The 12,661-nt window shown below is 39.5% G+C and overlaps 1 protein-coding gene across 2 annotated transcripts in view; it reads right to left on the bottom strand.

Moving 5' to 3' along the window:
• aspscr1 (ASPSCR1 tether for SLC2A4, UBX domain containing) overlaps positions 1–12,661 on the bottom strand; it is a 41,354-nt gene that overhangs the window by 6,232 nt on the left and 22,461 nt on the right. For both annotated transcript variants that reach the window (XM_015970001.3, XM_015970010.3), the window contains 3 exons: positions 8,937–8,988; positions 8,770–8,839; positions 8,180–8,355 (listed from right to left, as the gene is read on the bottom strand). In XM_015970001.3, the coding sequence (XP_015825487.3) occupies positions 8,180–8,355; positions 8,770–8,839; positions 8,937–8,988 (298 nt within the window). The remainder of the gene's footprint in view (positions 1–8,179; positions 8,356–8,769; positions 8,840–8,936; positions 8,989–12,661) is intronic.

A 12,661-nucleotide genomic window follows, 5' to 3' on the forward strand; every position in this document is an offset into this window, starting at 1 on the left:
AATACTCTCACTAAATGGTACAAATACTCTCACCAAATTGCACAAATACTCTCACCAAATGGCACAAATACTCTCACTAAATGGTACAAATACTCTCACCAAATTGCACAAATACTCTCACTAAATGGTACAAATACTCACTAAATGGTGCAACTACTCTCACCAAATGGCACACATACTCTCACTAAATGGTACAAATACTCTCACCAAATGGCACAAATACTCTCACCAAATTGCACAAATACTCTCACCAAATGGCACAAATACTCTCACCAAATTGCACAAATACTCTCACCAAATGGTACAAATACTCTCACTAAATGGTACAAATACTCACTAAATGGAACACATACTTTCACTAAATGGTACACATACTCTCACCAAATGGCACAAATACTCTCACTAAATGGTACAAATACTCTCACCAAATTGCACAAATACTCTCACTAAATGGTACAAATACTCACTAAATGGTGCAACTACTCTCACCAAATGGCACAAATACTCTCACTAAATGGTACACATACTCTCACCAAATGGCACAAATACTCTCACTAAATGGTACAAATACTCTCACTAAATGGTGCAACTACTCTCACCAAATGGCACAAATACTCTCACTAAATGGTACAAGTACTCACTAAATGGTACACATACTTTCACTAAATGGTACACATACTCTCACCAAATGGCACAAATACTTTCACTAAATGGTACACATACTCTCACCAAATGGCACAAATACTCTCACTAAATGGTACAAATACTCTCACCAAATTGCACAAATACTCTCACTAAATGGTACACATACCCTCACCAAATGGCACAAATACTCTCACCAAATGGTACAAATACTCTCACTAAATGGTACAAATACTCTCACTAAATGGTATACATACTTTCACTAAATGGTATACATACTTTCACTAAATGGTATACATACTTTCACTAAATGGTGCACAAATACTCTCACTAAATGGTACAAATACTCTCACTAAATGGTACAAATACTCTCACCAAATGGCACAAATACTCTCACCAAATGGCACAAATACTCTCACCAAATGGCACAAATACTCTCACCAAATGGCACAAATACTCTCACCAAATTGCACAAATACTATCACTAAATGGTACAAATACTCACTAAATGATACACATACTTTCACTAAATGGTACACATACTCTCACCAAATGGCACAAATACTCTCACCAAATGGTACAAATACTCTCACTAAATGGTGCAACTACTCTCACCAAATGGCACAAATACTCTCACTAAATGGTACAAATACTCACTAAATGGTACACATACTTTCACTAAATGGTACACATACTCTCACCAAATGGCACAAATACTTTCACTAAATGGTACACATACTCACCAAATGGCACAAATACTCTCACTAAATGGTACAAATACTCTCACCAAATTGCACAAATACTCTCACTAAATGGTACACATACCCTCACCAAATGGCACAAATACTCTCACCAAATGGTACAAATACTCTCACTAAATGGTACAAATACTCTCACTAAATGGTATACATACTTTCACTAAATGGTATACATACTTTCACTAAATGGTATACATACTTTCACTAAATGGTGCACAAATACTCTCACTAAATGGTACAAATACTCTCACTAAATGGTACAAATACTCTCACCAAATGGCACAAATACTCTCACCAAATGGCACAAATACTCTCACCAAATGGCACAAATACTCTCACCAAATGGCACAAATACTCTCACCAAATTGCACAAATACTCTCACTAAATGGTACAAATACTCACTAAATGATACACATACTTTCACTAAATGGTACAAATACTCACTAAATGATACACATACTTTCACTAAATGGTACACATACTCTCACCAAATGGCACAAATACTCTCACCAAATGGCACAAATATTCTCACTAAATGGTACCAATACTCACTAAATGATACAAATACTCTCACCAAATTGCACAAATACTCTCACCAAATGGTACAAATACTCTCACTAAATGGCACAAATACTCTCACTAAATGTTACAAATACTCACTAAATGGTACACATACTTTCACTAAATGGTGCAACTACTCTCACCAAATGGCACAAATACTCTCACTAAATGGTACAAATACTCACTAAATGGTACACATACTTTCACTAAATGGTACACATACTCTCACCAAATGGCACAAATACTTTCACTAAATGGTACACATACTCTCACCAAATGGCACAAATACTCTCACTAAATGGTACAAATACTCTCACCAAATTGCACAAATACTCTCACTAAATGGTACACATACCCTCACCAAATGGCACAAATACTCTCACCAAATGGTACAAATACTCTCACTAAATGGTACAAATACTCTCACTAAATGGTATACATACTTTCACTAAATGGTATACATACTTTCACTAAATGGTATACATACTTTCACTAAATGGTGCACAAATACTCTCACTAAATGGTACAAATACTCTCACTAAATGGTACAAATTCTCTCACCAAATGGCACAAATACTCTCACCAAATGGCACAAATACTCTCACCAAATGGCACAAATACTCTCACCAAATTGCACAAATACTCTCACTAAATGGTACAAATACTCACTAAATGATACACATACTTTCACTAAATGGTACAAATACTCACTAAATGATACACATACTTTCACTAAATGGTACACATACTCTCACCAAATGGCACATATACTCTCACCAAATGGCACAAATACTCTCACCAAATGGCACAAATATTCTCACTAAATGGTACCAATACTCACTAAATGATACAAATACTCTCACCAAATTGCACAAATACTCTCACCAAATGGTACAAATACTCTCACTAAATGGCACAAATACTCTCACTAAATGTTACAAATACTCACTAAATGGTACACATACTTTCACTAAATGGTACAGATACTCTCACCAAATTGCACAAATACTCTCACTAAATGGTACAAATACTCTCACCAAATTGCACAAATACTCTAACTAAATGGTACAAATACTCACTAAATGGTACAAATACTCTCACCAAATGGCACAAATATTCTCACTAAATGGTACAAATACTCTCACTAAATGGTACAAATACTCTCACTAAATGGTGCAACTACTCTCATCAAATGGCACAAATACTCTCACTAAATTGTACAAATACTCACTAAATGATACACATATTTTCACTAAATGGTACACATACTCTCACCAAATGGCACAAATACTCTCACTAAATGGTACAAATACTCTCACCAAATTGCACAAATACTCTCACTAAATGGTACAAATACTCACTAAATGGTACAAATACTCTCACCAAATTGCACAAATACTCTCACTAAATTGCACAAATACTCTCACTAAATGGTACAAATACTCTCACCAAATTGCACAAATACTCTCACCAAATGGTACAAATACTCACTAAATGGTACACATACTTTCACTAAATGGTACACATACTTTCACTAAATGGTACACATACTTTCACTAAATGGTACACATACTCTCACCAAATGGCACAAATACTCTCACTAAATGGTAAAAATACTCACTAAATGGTACACACACTTTCACTAAATGGTACAAATACTCTCACCAAATGGTACAAATACTCTCACTAAATGGTACACATACTTTCACTAAATGGTACACATACTCTCACTAAATGGTACAAATACTCTCACTAAATGGTACAAATACTCTCACTAAATGGTACACATACTTTCACCAAATGGTACAAATCGACTCACTAAATGGTAAAAATACTCACTAAATGGTACACATACTTTCACTAAATGGTACAAATACTCACTAAATGATACACATACTTTCACTAAATGGTACACATACTCTCACTAAATGGTACAAATACTCTCACCAAATTGCACAAATACTCTCACTAAATTGCACAAATACTCTCACTAAATGATACACATACTTTCACTAAATGATACACATACTCTCACCAAATGGCACAAATACTCTTACCAAATGGCACAAATATTCTCACCAAATGGCACAAATATTCTCACTAAATGGTACAAATACTCACTAAATGATACACATACTTTCACTAAATGGTACACATACTCTCACCAAATGGTACACATACTCTCACCAAATGGCACAAATACTCTCACCAAATGGCACAAATACTCTCACCAAATGGTACAAATACTCTCACTAAATGGTGCAAATACTCTCACCAAATGGCACAAATACTCTCACTAAATGGTACAAATACTCACTAAATGGTACACATACTTTCACTAAATGGTACACATACTTTCACTAAATGATACACATACTTTCACTAAATGATACACATACTCTCACCAAATGGCACAAATACTCTCACTAAATGGCACAAATACTCTCACCAAATGGCACAAATACTCTCACCAAATTGCACAAATACTCTCACTAAACTGCACAAATACTCTCACTAAATTGCACAAATACTCTCACTAAATGATACACATACTTTCACTAAATGATACACATACTCTCACCAAATGGCACAAATACTCTCACTAAATGGCACAAATACGCTCACCAAATGGTACAAATACTCTCACCAAATTGCACAAATACTCTCACTAAATTGCACAAATACTCTCATTAAATTGCACAAATACTCTCACTAAATGATACACATACTTTCACTAAATGATACACATACTCTCACCAAATGGCACAAATACTCTTACCAAATGGCACAAATATTCTCACCAAATGGCACAAATATTCTCACTAAATGGTACAAATACTCTCACCAAATGGTACAAATACTCTCACTAAATGGTGCAACTACTCTCACCAAATGGCACAAATACTCTCACTAAATGGTACAAATACTCACTAAATGGTACACATACTTTCACTAAATGGTACACATACTCTCACCAAATGGCACAAATACTCTCACTAAATGGCACAAATACTCTCACTAAATGGTACAAATACTCTCACCAAATTGCACAAATACTCTCACTAAATGGTACAAATACTCTCACCAAATTGCACAAATACTCTCACTAAATGGTACAAATACTCTCACCAAATGGCACAAATACTCTCACCAAATGGCACAAATACTCTCACTAAATGGTACAAATACTCTCACTAAATGGTACACATACTTTCACTAAATGGTATACATACTTTCACTAAATGGTATACATACTTTCACTAAATGGTATACATACTTTCACTAAATGGTGCACAAATACTCTCACTAAATGGTACAAATACTCTCACTAAATGGTACAAATACTCTCACCAAATAGCACAAATACTCTCACCAAATGGCACAAATACTCTCACTAATTGGTACAAATACTCTCACCAAATTGCACAAATACTCTCACTAAATGGTACAAATACTCACTAAATGATACACATACTTTCACTAAATGGTACAAATACTCACTAAATGATACACATACTTTCACTAAATGGTACACATACTCTCACCAAATGGCACATATACTCTCACCAAATGGCACAAATACTCTGACCAAATGGCACAAATATTCTCACTAAATGGTACCAATACTCACTAAATGATACAAATACTCTCACCAAATTGCACAAATACTCTCACCAAATGGTACAAATACTCTCACTAAATGGCACAAATACTCTCACTAAATGTTACAAATACTCACTAAATGGAACGGATACTCTCACCAAATGGCACAAATACTCTAACTAAATGGTACAAATACTCTCACCAAATGGCACAAATACTCTCACCAAATGGCACAAATACTCTCACCAAATGGCACAAATACTCTCATTAAATAGTACAAATATTCTCACCAAATTGCACAAATACTCTCACTAAATGGTACAAATACTCACTAAATGATACACATACTTTCACTAAATGGTACAAATACTCACTAAATGATACACATACTTTCACTAAATGGTAAACATACTCTCACCAAATGGCATATATACTCTCACCAAATGGCACAAATACTCTCACCAAATGGCACAAATATTCTCACTAAATGGTACCAATACTCACTAAATGGTACAAATACTCTCACTAAATAGAACAAATACTCTCACCAAATGGCACAAATACTCTCACCAAATGGTACAAATACTCTCACCAAATGGCACAAATACTCTCACTAGATGGTACAAATACTCTCACTAAATGGTACAAATACTCTCACCAAATGGCACAAATACTCTCACTAAATGGTACAAATACTCTCACTAAATGGTACAAATACTCTCACCAAATGGCACAAATACTCTCACCTGACTGAAATTCGGATTTGCCTGCATTTACTTGTTTATGTATTTAGCAGACGCTTTCGTCCAAAGCGACTTACAAGTGATAATCTGCATGTTGCCCTTGAGGCTAACAACAACAGTAACAAAAACTTGACATCAATAATGGAGAGTAGGGAACAAGGAGTGAACAGAGAGGGGGGACGGGTGCAGGGAAGGTGCTAGTTTAGAAGATGCTCTCTGAGGAGCAGAGTCTTCAGGAGTTTCTTGAAAATTGAAAAGGAAGCCCCTGTTCTGGTAGTGCTTGGAAGGTCATTCCACAAATGTGGAACGATGCATGAGAAGAGTCTGGATTGTCCTGAGCGTGGTGTAGGCACTGCTAGCCGACGATCCTGTGATGACCGGAGCGGCCGGGCCGAGACGTAAGCCTTTGCAAGAGGATTCAGGTAGATGGGAGCCGTACCATCTCGGACTTTGTATGCTAGTGTTAGCAATTTGAATTTGATGCGTGCTGCTAGCGGTAGCCAGTGGAGCTCAATGAACAGAGGGGTGACGTGTGCTCTTTTTGGCTGATTGAAGACCAGACGCGCCGCTGTGTTCTGGACCATTTGAAGAGGTCTCACAGTACAGGCTGGAAGACCAGTTAAAAGGGCATTGCAGTAATCGAGGCGGGAGATGACAGTAGATTGCACCAGGAGCTGGGTGGCATGTTGTGTTAGGTATGGTCTGATCTTTCGTATGTTATACAGCGCAAAGCGGCATGAATGAGCAACAGAGGCAACATGATCTTTAAAGCTCAGGTGTTCATCAATCACAACACCCAGATTTCGAACTGCCTTTGAAGGAGCCAGAGATAGGAAGTAATTTTGGATTGAGATATTGTGTTCTATGGATGGTTTTGCTGGGATGACACAAGTAGTTCAGTTTTAGAGAGGTTGAGTTGGAGATGGTGGGATTTCATCCATTTTGACATGTCAGATCACTTGCCAAAAATAAATAAAAGTTATGTTGTAAACCACAAATGAGCTGTTTTTTATTGCTCATAAATGAAACGGCAAATAGGGGCAAGATACCACTTTAAAAAACAATTTTCTGTTCCTGTTGTCCAAATTTGAACCGATCCTGAAAAAAGTGTGCAGACTTTTCAGTTATTTATTTGATTCTCAACGCCTTTTTGCTCCATTTCCATGGTTCTTTCAGAACGCTGCTGAGGTGCTAGAACTGATGAGATGAAATCAGAATAAACTCCATGTAAAGCCTGAAAATTGAAATAACAATGAATCTACATTTATTATGTCATTCTGCAACACTAACAGTAAGAATAAAATGTGCCCGTGCCACCAGGGGGCAGTAGACATGTGTAGGAGTGGATAGGGCAGGGTTCTGATGAAGGTACTAATCCTGTTGCTCCGTCTGGAGGGTTTAAGGCCAGAAGTGGTTTGATTTGAAATTGCAAAAATGGATTCAAAGAAGTTAAAAGTCAATAAATAAGCATACTGAATGTTTGTGAAAACAACTAAAAAAACTAAGAAACTAAAAGTTTATGTACATTCTGCATGCAGTAGCATGTTTCTACCACCTGGGGGCAGGGCTAAGGATTTCTGTACCATAACTACAGTGGTGACCTGTGCTTTCCACCAGTCCTTTGTTTTAACTCGTGGTATGTTGGTGTTTGTCTCTGGAAACATGAGCGGCTTTACTTTAGCTTGAGAACGTGTTCTCATTCACAAACCGGCACATCAGGGCTTCATGTTGCAGATGCTGGACTCTAGGGTCGGCGCAAAAACCAACAAAGATGAGTTTTCTAGAGTTTAGTTTGTTAAACAAAAGTGCAGATATTAAATTCATTTGTGTTAATGTTGTGAGTGTGTCCACATGGGACTTTCTGTCCTCACCTGGCAGCTTGAGCCACTTGGGCACTTTGCCTGGGTCTGATCTGACCGGTTTAGCAGCCTGCGGGTGTGCTGATGGGCCTGGGTCTTCCTGTTTGGACCCTTTGGGGTCAGGAAGAGACGCCGCTTCTACAACACCTGCAGAGCTGCAGGAAGCTTCTGGAGAATGGAGCATGCAGCTGATGTAAGGAGACATGAGAAAGAACACATAAAGATAAAAACCGTGACGAAGGAGGAGAGTTGGTGTTTTGCTGATGGATGTTTGTGGATAAAAGGAGGTCCAGATTAGGAGGTAAAAACCTAACGCTGAGGTGGAAAAACAACCTTGCAAATGATGCAAAAGGCCAACAGTTACGGGTCACGCATGGGCTCTATTTTTAGAGCCTGATGCATGGTGTGTGTGTTTGAGAATGTGTGTGTGTGTGTGGAGGAAATGAGGGCGCAGGGGGGCACCTGCTGTTAGGCAGAACCTCAAAGGGATTCCACTGATGACAGCTTTGTGACAGGAAAATAGGCTGGTTGCCGCGGGATACAAGTACATAAATAAACACACAGGCAGGCACGCACGCACGCGTGCACGCACGCACACACACCTTTTTATGGACTGGTTTGCCTGGGAGGCCGACACAGACGTTTCCAGCAGCTCCTTCTTGATGTAAAAATCTGTGGAGCAGAAAAACTACGGTTGTTTTTATTACTTTCCACAGATTCACGTCTTTTTACGTCAGATCAGACAGAAAATAAAGAAACGGACAAGAACCTGTCTTGATGTCGGAGCCGAAGTACACCAGAGCACCAGGAAACAAGTCGGCCTGCAGACAGAGAGGGGTAAACAGGAGCCTCCAAACAAACAATAACAACAAACAAACATCTTGCTACACGTAAACCAGCAGCTGAAGACCAATCCAGCGCGTTTCTGGGGATGATTCACTGCTCAGGGATTTGAACCAGTAACCACAGGTTCTTTGAAGAAGACCACAAAATAAGCACCAATCAAATGGTTAGAGAAAACACTTTCGCCCCCGAAGCATCGCATTCCTCCACCAGAGACTTAATGGCTGTAATGGACCAGTCACGGGCAGATGTTTCATCAAGCGGACAATTAGGAGGTGAGAAGACAGACAGGCAGCAGAGCGGCCGGATGGACGACGGGCGTCTGTCAGCCCAACAGAGCAGGAACAAAAACAAAACATTCCTTCTACACGAGAAAACTACAAAAAGTCTAGAAATGACAAAAGCAGCAACACCATCACATCCAAAACAGCTCACTGACCAGAGAAATGAGTGTTTATGGGATTTCTGGGATCCTTTCAGGATTTTATTAGGATTTGTCAAACAGAAAATAAAAGGATTCAGGAAAACTGAATTATTCGTTAAGGCTTCTCCTGATGTGAGGAAGCTCATTTCCACAGAAAAGCATCTATTCTCAGCCATGAAATCCTTAAAAGAGCAGAAACCTGCTCTGCTTAGGTTTTACGTCTACATGGAAACTCGGATGGTCTCAGGAGGAAAACAAGTTTGTTTCTCTTTTACTGTTAATTCAATCAAAGCCTCTGAAAGCACGATTCTTCTTCCAGCTTGTCGGACCTTTTTCTGGGCTGTTTGAAGGGTAAAACCCAGGAATTCTGCAGTAAAAACGACTTGTTTTCTTATTGTTTTCCCTCTTATATCCCATCGTTCCTGAAAATCCACAGACGGTATCAGCTTTAAAAAAGGGAGCCTAAGCCACGCCCATCTACTTTGAGACCCTAAACCTACAGCTGAAACCCACAGGGGGGAGTTGGTCTTGAGGTGTGCCATGGGGTAAGATGTGACGTCCGTGAACTTTAAAGACACATTTTGATGCTTAGAAAGTGCTGATTGTCCACAACAGGAGACTCCAAACGTTTGTCTCAGTAAAGTAACATCATCAAACCAGACACGGAGAAGAGAAGTTTAGTTTAGCGAGCTTCACACGTCCTTCCAGGACAACAGGAGGAGCATCAAATGTGGAGAAAAACACCAGAAATCCAGTCATGTGGCCAGTAGCAGCTACGCTGGAGATAAGGAGGTTGTGGTGTGACGTCATAGATGACACGACTGATTGGTAGTCACAATACTTTACCAACTGTTACATCCTGATTAATCTCAGATTATGCGACAGAGTCAAAATTCACATTTAAAATGAAGGACAGGTGCTGGTCCTAAAATGAGAACATCTTCATGACAAAGTTTATTTATGTCAGTAATTCTATTCAAAAAGTGAAACTTGCACATTAGATTAATTCATCACACACAGACTGATGTATTCCAAATGTTTATTTCTTTAATGTTGATGATTATAACTGACCAACTAATGAAAATACCTAATTCAGTATCTCAGATAATTAGAATAATGTGAAAAGCTTCAATACTGAAGACCCCTGGTGTTGCACTCCAGTCAGCTGATTAACCCTGCAGAGCCTTTAAATGGCCTGGGTCTAGCTCTGCAGGCTGCAGTCATGGGGATGACTGCTGACTAGACACTTGTCCCAACGACGACCCGTGACACTTGCACAAGGACGGAAAACACTAAAGGTAAAGAGGCTGGCTGTTCACGGAGCTGTGTCCAAACACATGAACAGAGGTGAAGGAAGGACAAGATGTGGTAGAAAAAACAACTTTAAAATTTGTTTTAGACGTTAAGGCAGTCCCGGAAACTACCCGTACGTCTTGGTCTGTTGCGGTGTCGAGTTGACTGAGGCGCGTGACACCATTGGGCACGCTGGCTCGTACTCGTTGACTGAAAGCTCCCCCTGGTGGAAAAACAGCGCTATTGGCCAAGGCGGTGGGCTCTCAGAAATGATTCGCTTAGCTGTAGGGGGGAGGGGCTTAAGAGAAAAATTAAATAAGCAAGACTATTTGTATTTTCTCCTAAAACTGGGTCAAAGAGTCAAACTTAAGGATTTTTAAAGTTATTTAACTATTCAAATGTACACACTACACCTTTAACCCCGTAGAAAATCTGTGGGGTGTTGTGAAGAAGATGCAACACGCCAGACCAGACAGTTCAGAAGAGCTGAAGGCCACCATCAGAGCAACAGCGCCACAGACTGATGGACTCCATGTCACACCGCATAGCTGCAGCAATCCAGGCTGAAGGTACCCTTCACATTTACCTGCTCATACTTCTCAGCTGGCCAACATTTCTAACATTGCTCTTAGTAGATATCCTGATTTTCTGAGATACTGAATTAGGGATTTTCAGTAGTTGTCAGTTATAATCATCAACATTAAAGAAACAAACATTTGAAACACACTACCAGTCAGAAGTTTTAGAACGCCCCAATTTTTCCCAGTTTTTTATTGGAAACGATGCAGTTTAAAGTCACATTGCATTCTGAAATGAAAGCATGGTACAAATAAGCAATTGGAGTTAAAAAGAAATCATGGAATCCATTTATAGACCAAAATGTGTTCTAAACGTTTGACTCATCACAGTAGCCACCTTTGGCAGACATAACAGCTGAACACACTCGTGGCATTCTTTCTACAACAGAAATCAATCGTTCTTCAGAAAGTTCTTCCATATCTGTTGCAGAAGTTCCCATTAATGTGTGGCACTTGTAGGTTGCTTTGCGTTCACTCTTCAGTCCAGTACATCCCAAACCAGCTCCATGGGGTTTAAGTCTGGAGACCTGAGGTAGTTCTGGCGTCGCTTGGACTTGTGTTTTGGGCCATTATCTTGCTGTAGAATGAACCCCTGACCAACTAGGTGCATACCAGAGGGGACTGCGTGGTGCTGGAGAATGCTGTGGTAGCCGTTTTGGTTCAGCATGCCTCACCCTCTGTATTAGTCACTGACCCTGGATCCAGCAAAACAGCCCCAGACCATCACACTTCCTCCTCCATGTTTGACAGTTGATGCCACACACTGTGGAACCATCCTCTCACCTACTCGACAGCGTACAAAGAACCTGTGTGACGAACTGAAGATTTAAAATTTGGATTCATCAGTCCATCATACCTCCTTCCAGTCTTCAGGAGTCCAATGGCGGTGTTTCATGGCCCAGGCAAGCCTCTTTCTCTTATTCTGACGACTTAGCTGTGGCTTTCTTGCTGCAACTCGTCCTGTCAAACCTACAGCTCCAAGTCTTCTCTTCACAGTTGGAACTGAGACTTGCTCACTACGACCACTATTAAGCTGTGCTCGAAGCTGTTGTCCTGTGAGCCGCCTATCAGCTGTTAACTCTCAGAAACTTGTCCTCTGATGCAGTCGTGGTGTTGGGTCTACCAGACCTCTTCCTGTCAGAGTTTGCCCCAGAGTGCCTTGTGATGGTGAAGGAAACTGTACTCACCGACACCTTGAGTTTCTTTGTAGTTTCTCTGTAGGAAAGACCTACATTTAAGTGTTATGATGGTCTGCATCTCTTCCATTGTTAATTGCCTTTTTCTCTGTTTTTGTAGCAACACACTTTCTGCAGTACAATACTGTTCAACTGATGCTCACGAGGGTGTGGTACCACA

This window comes from Nothobranchius furzeri, chromosome 6, assembly GCF_043380555.1.
Source record: "Nothobranchius furzeri strain GRZ-AD chromosome 6, NfurGRZ-RIMD1, whole genome shotgun sequence".
Classification (NCBI taxonomy): Eukaryota; Metazoa; Chordata; class Actinopteri; order Cyprinodontiformes; family Nothobranchiidae; genus Nothobranchius; species Nothobranchius furzeri.